This window comes from Hyaena hyaena, unplaced genomic scaffold (genome assembly GCF_003009895.1).
Source record: "Hyaena hyaena isolate Hyena2069 unplaced genomic scaffold, ASM300989v1 scaffold_107, whole genome shotgun sequence".
Taxonomy (NCBI): Eukaryota; Metazoa; Chordata; class Mammalia; order Carnivora; family Hyaenidae; genus Hyaena; species Hyaena hyaena.
The window spans coordinates 498,377-509,736 of record NW_024080739.1 but is presented as its reverse complement, the minus strand read 5'-3'; the positions used below and the strand labels follow the sequence as shown (position 1 = coordinate 509,736).

Below are 11,360 nucleotides of genomic sequence, written 5' to 3'. Positions count from 1 at the left end.
TGATCTCAGGGTCATGAGTTTGAACCCCATGTGGGGTGCAGAGATTGCTTAAATTAAAAAAAGAAACTTAAAAAAATAAAGAAGTGCCTGGGTGGCTCAGTTGGTTAAGCGTCCGACTTTTGATTTTGGCTCAGGTCATAATTTTACGGTTTGTGAGTTCAAGCCCCACATTGGGCTCTGCTCTGAATGTGCTGAGTCTGTTTGGGATTCTTTTCTCTCCCTCTTACTCTGCGCCTCCCCTGCTCGTTCACTTGCTCGCTCTCTCTAATATTTAGAGAGTAAATAAATAAATACATAAACTTAAAAAAATTTTAATAAATAAAAAAGAAGCCAGACATGTGGAGTGCTGGGAGAAGGAGCACTCCAGAAGGAGAGGGAAATCAGCTGGCATGAAGGCTTTGTAATGGGAAGAGACTTGGACTGCTGGAGAAACAGGAAGGAGGCTAGAGTCGCTGAAGCATGGTGAGTGGGCAGCCAGAGAAGTGTATGGGCCGAAGGGGGAAAGATCGGCAGGGGCCCAATAATGAACAACCCTTGCAGTCCATGCTAAGCTGTTTGGATTTTATTCTAAAGCAACTGAGAAGTTTTAAGGAAGAGAGTGATGAGATCTTAGTTTTTCTTTTTTAAAGATAAATCACTGGCTATTTTGTGAACAATGGGTCATGGCAGGAGTTGGGGGGGGAGCAAAAGACCAGATATTAGACAGAAAACCGAAAATGGGGTTTGAACTAGGTTGATGGTTTTGGAAATTGAAGGAAGATGATCAATAAGAGATATTTTAGAAATAGAACCTATGGGACTTGCTAACAGATGGAATGTAGGGGTATGAGAAAAGGGCACACTGACTCTGGGTTTCAGACTTTCCTAACTGGATGGAGAGAGGTGTCCTTTGGTATTTTATCTGGGGAAGATAACTTGGGAAGGATCAGGTAGAAGGAGCAGTTTTAAAAGTTTGAGGTACTTATTCGATATACAAGTGCTGGTGTCAGTGGGTTGCTGGAAATATGAATCTGGAGTTTGGGGCCACAGGATTGCGGTGCAGAACCTGAAAGGTAGACCCTAACGGTGACAGGGGCCTTCTGGGCCACAAGGTCCCACACCCATCTCCCTGCTTATATCCACTCACGAGTACCATTTAGCTTCCATCACCCCGAGACATACCTGTTTCCCTCTGGGACTGGTTTCTTCCTGGCTCCAGGCAATTTTCTCACCGCCACTCACGCTGGCTTTTCCAGTTCTGTGGGAATCTGGGAAAGGTCTGAGACCAGTCCTGTTTCCTTTGTCAGAAGCATCTTTGCTCAGGCATCCAGTGACTCAGTTTCCCTGGTCACAGACTGAGTTCCTCCTTGCCATCCGTCATCCTTCGCGCCAGGACCGGAGATCTACATATGTAAATGAATGATTAGAAATAATTAAAGGCTGAGTCAGTGGCTCTACTAGAAATAGAACCCAGGCGTCTTGACTCAGAAACTTAGGGTTACCCTACCGCGCAGAAGACGCGGCGTCCACTCGGCAGCTCCGACCCTTTCCGGAGTATTCGCAGTAGTAACAGAAGTTGATCTGGTTTCTCCTCGGCACCTTCGCGCTTCGTAGCCCTGTGCGAAGTCGGACCAGGCGTGGGCGGGACGGGGGCGGAGCTGGGCCAGGTCCGGGGCGGGGCTTTGGCGTGGGCGGGGCTTCCTCGAGTTCCGGAGTCGAGTCGCTTGCTTTGGCCGGAGCAGAGATGCAGCCGCCGCCCCGAAAAGTGAGCTTGGCCTGGGAATGGGGACTCCTGGTGGGCTGGCGGAATGGTGGGAGTCAAGGGGGCTCCGGACCCACAGTAGGGGACAAGGAGTTGTAAGGGTTCAGGGCCTAACCCAGAAGTAACCCAGGAACCAGCCCAGCTCCTCCCCGGTGCCGCCCCCTCGCCGCTCCCTGCGCGGAGTGTTTTCGCCGGGGGTCTTCACTCTCATCTTATCCTCACAGGTGAAGCCGGCCCAGGAGGTAAAGCTTCGCTTTCTGGAGCAGCTGAGCATCCTTCAGACCCGGCAGCAGAGGGAGGCAGATTTGCTGGAGGACATCAGGTACCCTCTGATCCCCTCCACGTACCCCCCACCTTCGCCGTTGCGCGCCCCGCCTCTCTTCTAACCTACGTTCTTCGGCTCTGGACCCGGGAGGGGAGGCGCAGGGGGTGAAGAGTTCTCCGCCCTGCCCATTACCGGCCCTCACTCTCGGCCTGCCTCTCCAGTTACTAGATAGGACTTCTTCCTCTCAACCCAAGACACAGAAGCCCGCACAGACCTTTCCTGAAACCCCTTGACTCCACACCACTCCTTCCACCCCACAGTCAAGCTTAGAGCAGAATCTCCCCTCCCTCTTCCAGACCTGTTGGAAGGCTGGAGGACAATGTGTCCAGGCCCGCCCCCATCAGTCCTCACCTCCAAGCCCAATGATGGTTCTCCAGGGGTGGGGAGGATCCTGCTGAGGCTCTGAGCAACGAGGTGAGGTTGTTCTGGGTTGCGGCTGCCTGAGGTGATCTCAAGGACTCTTCAGTCTCATTTCCTCCTGGTGTACTCACACTCTAGGCCTGGCTCCCCTCTTCCTCCTGCCCAGGCTGAGGAGAGGATTGAGGGTGGGAGAACAGGACTAAACTGTCACCACCACTCGGCCCCGCTAATCTCCACAGGTCCTACAGCAAGCAGAGGGCAGCCATTGAACGCGAGTATGGGCAGGTATGGAACTCCTTTCTCCAGTCTTTCCCTTTTGTTCTAGCCTCCTTTAAACCACCAGCATTGTCTCTCCACACATACTCCTGTTCTGGTCAAGAGCAAATGCCTAGAATTAAACAGATGTGTGTCAGATCTTTGTTGTTCTACTTGTTGGCTGTGTGACCTTGGACAACGTATTTAGCCTTTCCTGGCCTTGATATCTTTCTCTGTACAATGGAAATAATAAATGTACTTTCATGTAGGGTTGTTGTACCGATGCAATAGGTTAATGCACGTAAAGCACTTAGCAAAGTGAGTGCCACATAATATATATTATACTCTGATCCCATATTTTCCCAGTTGGTGAGAGTCTTTGAGAGGTAACTGGGTCTGTGATGACTTTCCCACCAGGCACTTCAGAAACTGGCTGGGCCATTCCTGAAGAGGGAAGGTCACCGGAGTGGGGAGATGGACAGCAGGTGGGTCCCATGGAGTGGGGAGGTCAGGGAACCTAGAAGAGATGAGGAGCTCAATCTCAGGAATCTATGGGAATAAAGAGCCAGTGAGGGGGTAGGGCACGTGAGCTGCAGGTAGAGCTGACACAGCAGCCGTAGAGGAGCTGACCCAGCAAGGACACTGTGGGTGCAGGCAGAGGGCATGAGTGATCCTTGTGGCTGAGCTAATGGGCTGTTCGATTGATAGGCTCCCAGACAAGGGGGATGGGAAAGCACTCTGTCTCCTATGGTGTTGGGGTTGGGGGGGAGGGGTCTCATGAAGCTTTGGAGTGGTTTCCTCCTCAATACAGACCTTCTCTGGGGAGAGGCAGGATGGCGTTTGGTGCCTGGCGCTGCCTGCTGGATGCCACCGTGGCTGGGGGCCAAGCCCGGCTCCAGGCATCTGACCGATACCGTGACCTGGCAGGGGGCACAGGGCGGAGTGCCAAGGAGCAGGTGCTTAGGAAGGTATGTCTGTGTGGATGGGATGAAGGAAGGGCTGGCTTGTGGCTGGAGGTGGTCAGGGCCAGGACTCTGTGTGTCCATGCCCCTAGGGAGCAGAGAACCTCCAGAGGGCACAAAGTGAGGTGCTGCAGTCTGTCCGGGAGCTGAGCCGAAGTCGGAAGCTGTATGGGCAGCGGGAACGTGTGTGGGCCTTGGCACAGGAGAAGGCAGCTGATGTCCAGGCGAGGTGGGGTCATGGGGAGTTTGGAAGACTGGCAGGAGGGGGGGATCCAAGGCATGACAGCCGAGCCTAAACTTGACTTCTCTCCCTTGCCTGCACAGACTGAACCGAAGTGACCATGGGCTCTTCCACACTCGAACCAGCCTCCAGAAACTCAGCACCAAGGTTTGGGAGATGTGGATATGAGTGGGGGCAGGAAAGAGGTGGGCAGAGTAGTCTCATGGTCTGCAAACCACGGGCATAAATCTGAGAGACTGGGACAAATCCAGGCTTCCTTACATCTTCAGTGCTTGACCTTGGTTAACCTGATCTCTCTGAGTCTCATTTTCTTCATCTGTAACATGGAAATAGTATGTTTCTTTTTTATTCCTTTACCACAGTAAAGGACATTTACTGAGGACTTTATAAAGTTCCTACCTTCAGAATCTGGTGAAGGGCAGACAGATAGCAAATAAACAAACAATCAGATTAAGTGAAAACAAAACAAGGTGCTATGATAAAGGGTAACAGGGTGTGATTTAGAGAGAAAGCCATGGTCTGACTGTCAAGAAGGAGTCAGTCATGCAAAGATCTAGGAGAAGAACATTCCAGGGAGAGGAAATGGTGAGTGCAGGGGCTCTGAGATGGGAATAGCTTTGTGGGCAATAGATGGAGGAACTGAAAGAAGACCAGAGTGGCTGGAGCACTGTGAGCAAGGGAACAAGTACTGTGAAAAAAGGTCAGAGAGGCTGCAGGGACCAGCTCATGTGGAACCTGGGAAGCCACAGTAAGGAGCAGTTGGGATTTTATTTTAAATGAACCTAGATGCCACCAGAGCATTTTGAGCAGGAGTTGTGAGTGTACAAAAGTCTCAGTATAGCACCACGTGCATAGTAAGCACTCAATAACGTGAGAATCCATTCTGGATTGGATTGGCCTTAGAAGGACCCCAAGGGTCTAGGACTCCCTGTTGACATGTATTTTCTCTTCCTAGCTATCTGCCCAGTCAGCCCAGTACTCCCAGCAGCTGAGAGCAGCTCGCAATGAATACCTGCTTAACTTGGTGGCCACCAATGCCCACCTTGACCACTACTACCAGGAGGAATTGCCAGCCCTGCTCAAGGCCAGTCCAAGCCCAGATACCCTGCCTCTCAGTGGAGGGGTGAGGGGTGTGTGGGAGGGCCTGTCCTTGCTTCCTACCACCACCAGGCTGGGTGGTGCTAGGGACCTAGACTGCTTTGAGTGGGTTAGAAGAGACATCCTTCGGTTCTGGTTCTGGTTCTAGCTGACTGTATGACATTGTGCAGATCACTAACCCCTCTGAATCCCTCATCAGCGATAACTTCTGCTCTGCCTACTTTGTAGAGTCATGGGGCTCAGGGGAGAAAATGGATCTGAAAATGCTTTTTAAATTGTTAAGTTCTGTGCATACGTGAGGGTCTATTATTAGAAGCAGTAATAATGTCTCATTCCTTCCCTCTTTCCAATTCCTCATGCCCAGCACCGATCTAAACCTGGGCAGAGAGCCTACTTTGCAGTAGATGCTGGGGGAAGGGTAATGTCATTATCTTGGGGTTCTCTCTAGGCCCTGGTCAGCGAGCTGTTGGAACACCTGAGGGATCCCCTGACCTTGCTAAGCCGCACCGAGCTGGAAGCTGCAGAGTTGGCTCTGGAGCATGCCCACCGGGGAGCGCAGGCGACCTCCCAGGTGAGGGCTGTGCCCTGTAAGACATCCCTAGAGATCCTCTTTCCCCTATCTTTCAGTACAGACCACGCACTGAATGTCTGCTCCTTTTGTTCTCACCTTCTTCTAAGAGGGGGCTGGGGACAGACTTGGAGAGGTTACCAGTGAGTGCCTACAGTGACCTTTTACAACCCCCAGGTAAGCTGGGAGCAGGATCTGAAGCTCTTTCTTCAGGAGCCTGGAGTATTTTCCCCCACACCGCCTCAGGAGTTTCAGCCTGCTGGGACTGATCAGGTGAGACCTCTTTGTTCATTGGAACCAAACCACATGTAAAAAGGACAGTGGTTTAGTCCTCCTCCCTCATCATCCTTGTCCCGGTAATAACTTAGTGACTGTTAAGTGGCTTCAGAACTCTAGTTCACCTCCCTCCCACCAGGATACAAATAAACATATTTTATCCCACCTTTCTGGTCCTTCACTGCACTATCCTCCTCATTCCATCTCTATCCCTCAGCCCAGATCCCATTTTGGGGACACTCTTTGTCTTTGTGTCAACAGGAATGCACACCTGTGTCCATAGACATAAGTGTGTGTGCCCTCACCTCTTTGTCCTTGGAGGTCAGGACAGAGAGAAGAAAAAGGAGGAGACTGTAGTGAAGGAGCAACATCATGTCCTCCTCACAGCACCTGTGTTCATTGTTCATGCAGGTGTGTGCCTTGGAGCTGGAAGGAGACACAGGAGGCATGGCTGGGGACAGTAGCCTGGAGAAAGAGGTTCAGCGCTGGACAAGCCGAGCTGCCCGAGACTACAAGATCCAGAACCATGGGCATCGGGTGAGTTGGGGGGTGCAGGTGTCATGGGTGGGCAGGAAGAGCCGAGAGATGGGGACCCTGGAATCAATGGGATGTCATAGGGCTGCAGGCAGGAGGAGAAGGAAAGGTATCTTAAGCCAATAGTGTGGCACAGTAGTTAAGAGCACTGCTTTTGGAGCTAGACCCACCTGGGTTCAAATCCTGCTCTGTTGTTTCCTAGTTATATAACCCTGAATAAGGGAGTGACTTAATCTCTCTGGACCTCAGTTTCCTTATCATTACAGTGTGATTAATAATCATAGCCACCTCATAGGGAAGACTAAATGACATAATGCATGTGAAGCAAGTAGCAGAGTGCCATGTCCATAGTAAGTTGTCTCCCGTAGTATTTCTACCCACCCCATCCTCTGCTTTCCCAACCAGGTGCTGCAGCGGCTGGAGCAGAGACGACAGCAGGCTCCAGAGCGGGAGGCTCCAGGCATAGAACAGCGGCTACAGGAAGTGAGGGAGAGCATCCGGCGGGCCCAGGTGAGAAGTAGCCCTGTGGCTAGGACCACAGAGATCCCACCTCCACACATAACAACCTCCTCCTCCGCCCTCTCTGGATGGTGGGGAGTGGGAGGCAGGAGGCCGAAGGTGGACAAAGTTGGGAAGGCTCCGCCTACCTCCCAAAGGCAGGCCCACCCATAGCCTTGATTGATCTCTCTTCCCCGTGCCAGGTGAGCCAGGTGAAGGGGGCTGCTCGGCTGGCCCTGCTGCAAGGAGCTGGCCTAGATGTGCAGCGCTGGCTGAAACCAGCCATGACCCAGGCCCAGGATGAGGTGGAGCAGGAGCGACGGCTCAGTGAGGCCCGGCTGTCCCAGAGAGACCTCTCTCCCACCGTGAGCACCCTTTGCTCTGTACCCATACACCCCCAGGAAGTTAAAGGGTAGAACTCCCCAGTGGAGGGAAGACCCTGTTAAATGGGGATCACGAGAGTGCTTAAGTCAAAGAGGATTTTGTGCAGCTTGAGTGACAAAAGTATAATTTTTTGTGTAGTTTGTAGCATAGAGTGTCAGTGAACTTTTATCATGAGTACAGTAAAACCTTGGTTTGGGAGCATAATTTGTTCCGGAAACATGCTTGTAATCCAAAGCACTTGTATAGCAAAGTGAATTTCAAGAACCATTGGCTCAGTTGTGATCCTGTGACATTAGGCGTCACATAAGACTTATATCGCAAGACATCGCTCATTTATCAAGTTCATTATTAGAAATATTTGCTCGTTGTGCAGAACACTGAGAGAACAAGTTTATCATAACCCAAGGTTTTATTTATATAGGACAGTGGTTGTGAACTAAGTTCTAAGTATAGATTATAAGTGGTTTGAGCACCAGCCACTCTATTTACTAGCTGTGTGACCTTAGAAAGTGACTTAAACCATCTGAGCCTCAGTTTCCTCATAAGCAAGCTGAGGTTTTCAGTTATACAAAATATCACTGGGTTATTATGAAGATTAAATGAGGCGATATACAAAAGATGTTTGGTGTTGTACCGGGCACAGAGTAAGCACTCAGGACTAAAATTCTGTAGTTGTTTTTGGTGTTACCCTGCTCTGTGGTGATTTTGCTTTTGATACATGGGGGTTGATAGATGGATGTGGCACCTTGGGGAATGATCTGCCAGTGTTCCTTAAGGAAAGAATGGAGTAGTGAGAGATGAAATGGGAGATAAAACACTTGAGAGTGTGGGCCCCCCAGTGATGTCTGTTGTCTGCCCCCTTCAGGCTGAGGATGCTGAGCTCTCGGACTTTGAGGAATGTGAGGAGACAGGGGAGCTCTTTGAGGAACCTGCCCCCACAGCCTTGGCCACTAGGCCCCTTCCCTGCCCTGCACATGTGGTGTTTGGCTATCAGGTATCAGGTGGGCAGGGGGGTGGTGAGAGACAGGTGGGGATGGGAGACAGCCAAGTTCTGAATTCTTCCTTCTGGGGCCCAGGCAGGGCGTGATGATGAGCTGACCATCACAGAGGGCGAGTGGCTGGAGGTCATAGAAGAGGGAGATGCTGACGAATGGGTCAAGGTGGGTATGGACCTTAGATTCTGATCCTGGTAGTGTTTGGGTGGGGGAGTGCAGTGGGAAGGGTGTCTCTGTGGCTTGCAAGGATCCAGCCAGACAAGGCTAGAAGCTTAAGGAGGAGGGCTAGGGTCACGGACTACTGAGGCAAGTCTGTTATCTGTTCACATTGCTGGGCAAACAGGCTCGAAACCAGCACGGCGAGGTAGGCTTTGTCCCTGAGCGGTATCTCAACTTCCCGGACCTCTCCTTCCCTGAGAGTGGCCATGACAGCGACAACCCCTCAGGGGCAGAGCCCACAGGTGAGAATGGGAAATTAGGGGTCAGGGGATCTCAAGTGGTTGGGGCCCTGGGATGTCATGGTCCTGGGGCACTACTGCCCATCAACTCCCCTCAAAATCTCTCCTGGGCTTCTGCAGCTTTCCTGGCCCGTGCCCTATACAGCTACACAGGACAGAGTGCAGAGGAGCTGAGCTTCCCCGAGGGGGCGCTTATCCGCCTGCTGCCCAGGGCCCAGGATGGAGTGGATGATGGCTTCTGGAGGGGAGAATTTGGGGGCCATGTTGGAGTCTTCCCCTCCCTGCTAGTGGAGGAGCTGCTTGGTCCCCCAGGGCCCCCTGAACTCTCAGATCCTGAACAGGTGAGGCTTCCTTCTTTCTGGATCTCCAGGCACCTCTGGGTTGACCCTCCCACTCCAGTGAGGCCCCATATTCATCTTAATGCCCCCTCTCTTCTCCAGGTTTACTTCCTATAGTGGCTTGGGCCTCCCCAAGGAGTTTGGCTGGGCAGAAAAGAGGGAAACCCAGGCTGTCTTCATAAGAATTTGGTGGTCCTACTTTAGTGCTAGGTACATCTGAGTTCGGATTCCTATTGTATTACCTTGGGAAGCAATATAACCTCTGTGCTTTTGTCTTCACATGTAAAACAGGGTAATAATACGTACATCAGCAGCCCACCTGTCATGATTAGAGATAATGGAGGTGAAGCTCCTAGCACAAGTGACCCATAGGAGGTTCTTTAATATATGGTACCTATGGTGACAAGGAAGAGCCTTGGCGTGGTAGTCAGGGGAGCCAGTTCTAGTCAGGACTTGACCACTAACTGGCTCCATTCTTTTGGATAGATAGCTTAATCTGAGTCTCACCTCTAACACAGAAAACATAAAAATCCCTACTCGATGGGATGGCAGTGAGGAATGAATTAATTAGTGTATACGAAGTGCCAGCAGAATGTCTGGGATAGTTAAGGGTCAGTAGATATTGGCTATTGAAGTGTATATTAGCTACAGCCCCTACCTGGATATAAGCATTTGGCCACTGTCCAAATCGAGGAGTGATGTTGAGGAGTGATGGGACAGGCATTGAAGACAAGATGAGAGGAAAAGTTGATGAAACTGTCCCATATACCAGGAATAATGCTGTGTGCCTCTCCTTCCCAGATGCTGCCATCCCCTTCTCCTCCCAACTTCTCACCTCCTGTGCCCACCTGTGCCTTGGATGGAGCCCCTATACCTGTGCTGCCTGTGGGTGAGTAGAGGGCATTGGGGGCTCTGGGCGCAGAAGAGACGGGAAGGAGGAGCAAGGTTACTTTCGACTTCTCTGCCTGCCGTCAGGAACCTCCTCCCTGAGGCTCACAGAAGCATGACGGGGAGAAGAACTTGGGTTTTGGAGGCAGGTGCATTGTTCAGACTTTGCCTGTGACTTCCCAGTGTGTAGTTTCAGGAGAGATATGTAACTCGCCTGGGCCTATTTACAGAGTGAGGAGAAAGGTCCCTACCTCACTGAATTGTTGTCAGCGTTAGAAAGATGGGGCCTAGCATTAGCACGCATGCACGTAGTAGCTGTTTTCTCATGATGAATATTTGACAAATTAGCCAGATTCCCCCAGTGTTTTATCTTTTCTGAAACCTTCTGGTGCTTCTGTTTTCTTCATGGAGCCTCTGTCCCTGATTCTAGAGGTCCCTGTGAGCATTTTCTGCACCTCCTATACCTGTAGTTCACTTGGAAGGATTTAGCACTCATTCATTTTGTTTGTTGGTTTTTCACTTTTAGGTCCCTGACACAGCCATTGGGAGTGGGAGTGCTGTGAATCCCATTTCCCCCTCTCTGGTACCTTGCACAGGGCTGATGATACAGCAGGTGACAAATAAGTGTTGAGAATAGATGGACTGATGGATTTTATGGCTCAGATTAGTGACTATTCATTAATACAACGAACACTTAGAGAGTGCCATTGTTGTAAGTGCTGGAGATGCAGCAGTGAACAAAACAAAACCTGAAGACTGACTTGTGGTTCTTGTTTGTAGACCAAGACCTGGAATGCCCTGGACCCCTGGACATGATGGCACCTCGACTCAGGCCGGTAAGGGCCCCTCCCTTGGAGGCGACGTGTCATTCCAATTTGTCCTGTTTTGTCTAGGGGGTTGAGGGAATGGACAGGGATATCCCCAAGGGAGGCTTCTGGAGCACTGACTGTGTGTTCCCTACAGATGCGTCCACCGCCTCCCCCACCAGCTAAAGCCCCGGATCCTGGCCACCCAGATCCCCTCACCTGAAGCCAGGGGATTGCTGTCCCCCAGTGATGCTGCTGTCCCTATTTCCATGATGTCAGAGACCACCCTCTCAATGATCTGAAGTGACAAAGCCAAAAGCCGGAGTCTTCCCCATTTCTACTCTCACCTCGGGGAGTAGAAACTTTCCTTCTCTCCCTTTCTAGGGCTGGAACTCACTTCCCCCCACCCCTTACTGTCCTCCTGCTATCTCTAGGGCTGGAACTCTGCCTTTTTCTTCTGCCACCACCCCATCTCTTGGGGGGTAAAATATCCTGAAATCTCTGGGGCTGGAAACCATTCTCCAAAGTCTTGAGTTGCTCCAGCCCATCTGTGTCTCCACCCTGGCTCTGTGACCCACCCCACTCCAGATGCCATGGCCACTGGGGTTGAGGGCTAGGACAGGAGCAAGCCTG

The 11,360-nt window shown here is 51.4% G+C and overlaps 1 protein-coding gene across 2 annotated transcripts; it reads left to right on the top strand.

The window, feature by feature from the left end:
- The first annotated feature begins 1,659 nt into the window (after positions 1–1,659).
- Positions 1,660–11,293, top strand: FCHSD1 (FCH and double SH3 domains 1). Of its 2 annotated transcripts, none has more exons than XM_039236216.1 (20): positions 1,660–1,744; positions 1,966–2,063; positions 2,666–2,711; positions 3,099–3,166; positions 3,514–3,649; positions 3,736–3,872; positions 3,968–4,031; positions 4,840–4,968; positions 5,431–5,553; positions 5,728–5,823; positions 6,238–6,363; positions 6,766–6,870; positions 7,062–7,223; positions 8,108–8,236; positions 8,319–8,402; positions 8,581–8,698; positions 8,816–9,036; positions 9,835–9,922; positions 10,702–10,757; positions 10,885–11,293. In XM_039236216.1, the coding sequence occupies exons 1-20, from the start codon at positions 1,724–1,726 to the stop codon at positions 10,948–10,950; spliced, it is 2,073 nt and encodes a 690-aa protein (XP_039092147.1). In that variant the 5' UTR covers positions 1,660–1,723; the 3' UTR covers positions 10,951–11,293. The 2 variants fall into 2 exon arrangements, with proteins under 2 accessions (XP_039092147.1, XP_039092146.1); XM_039236215.1 differs by having other exon boundaries at positions 3,493–3,649.
- The last annotated feature ends 67 nt before the right edge of the window (positions 11,294–11,360 follow it).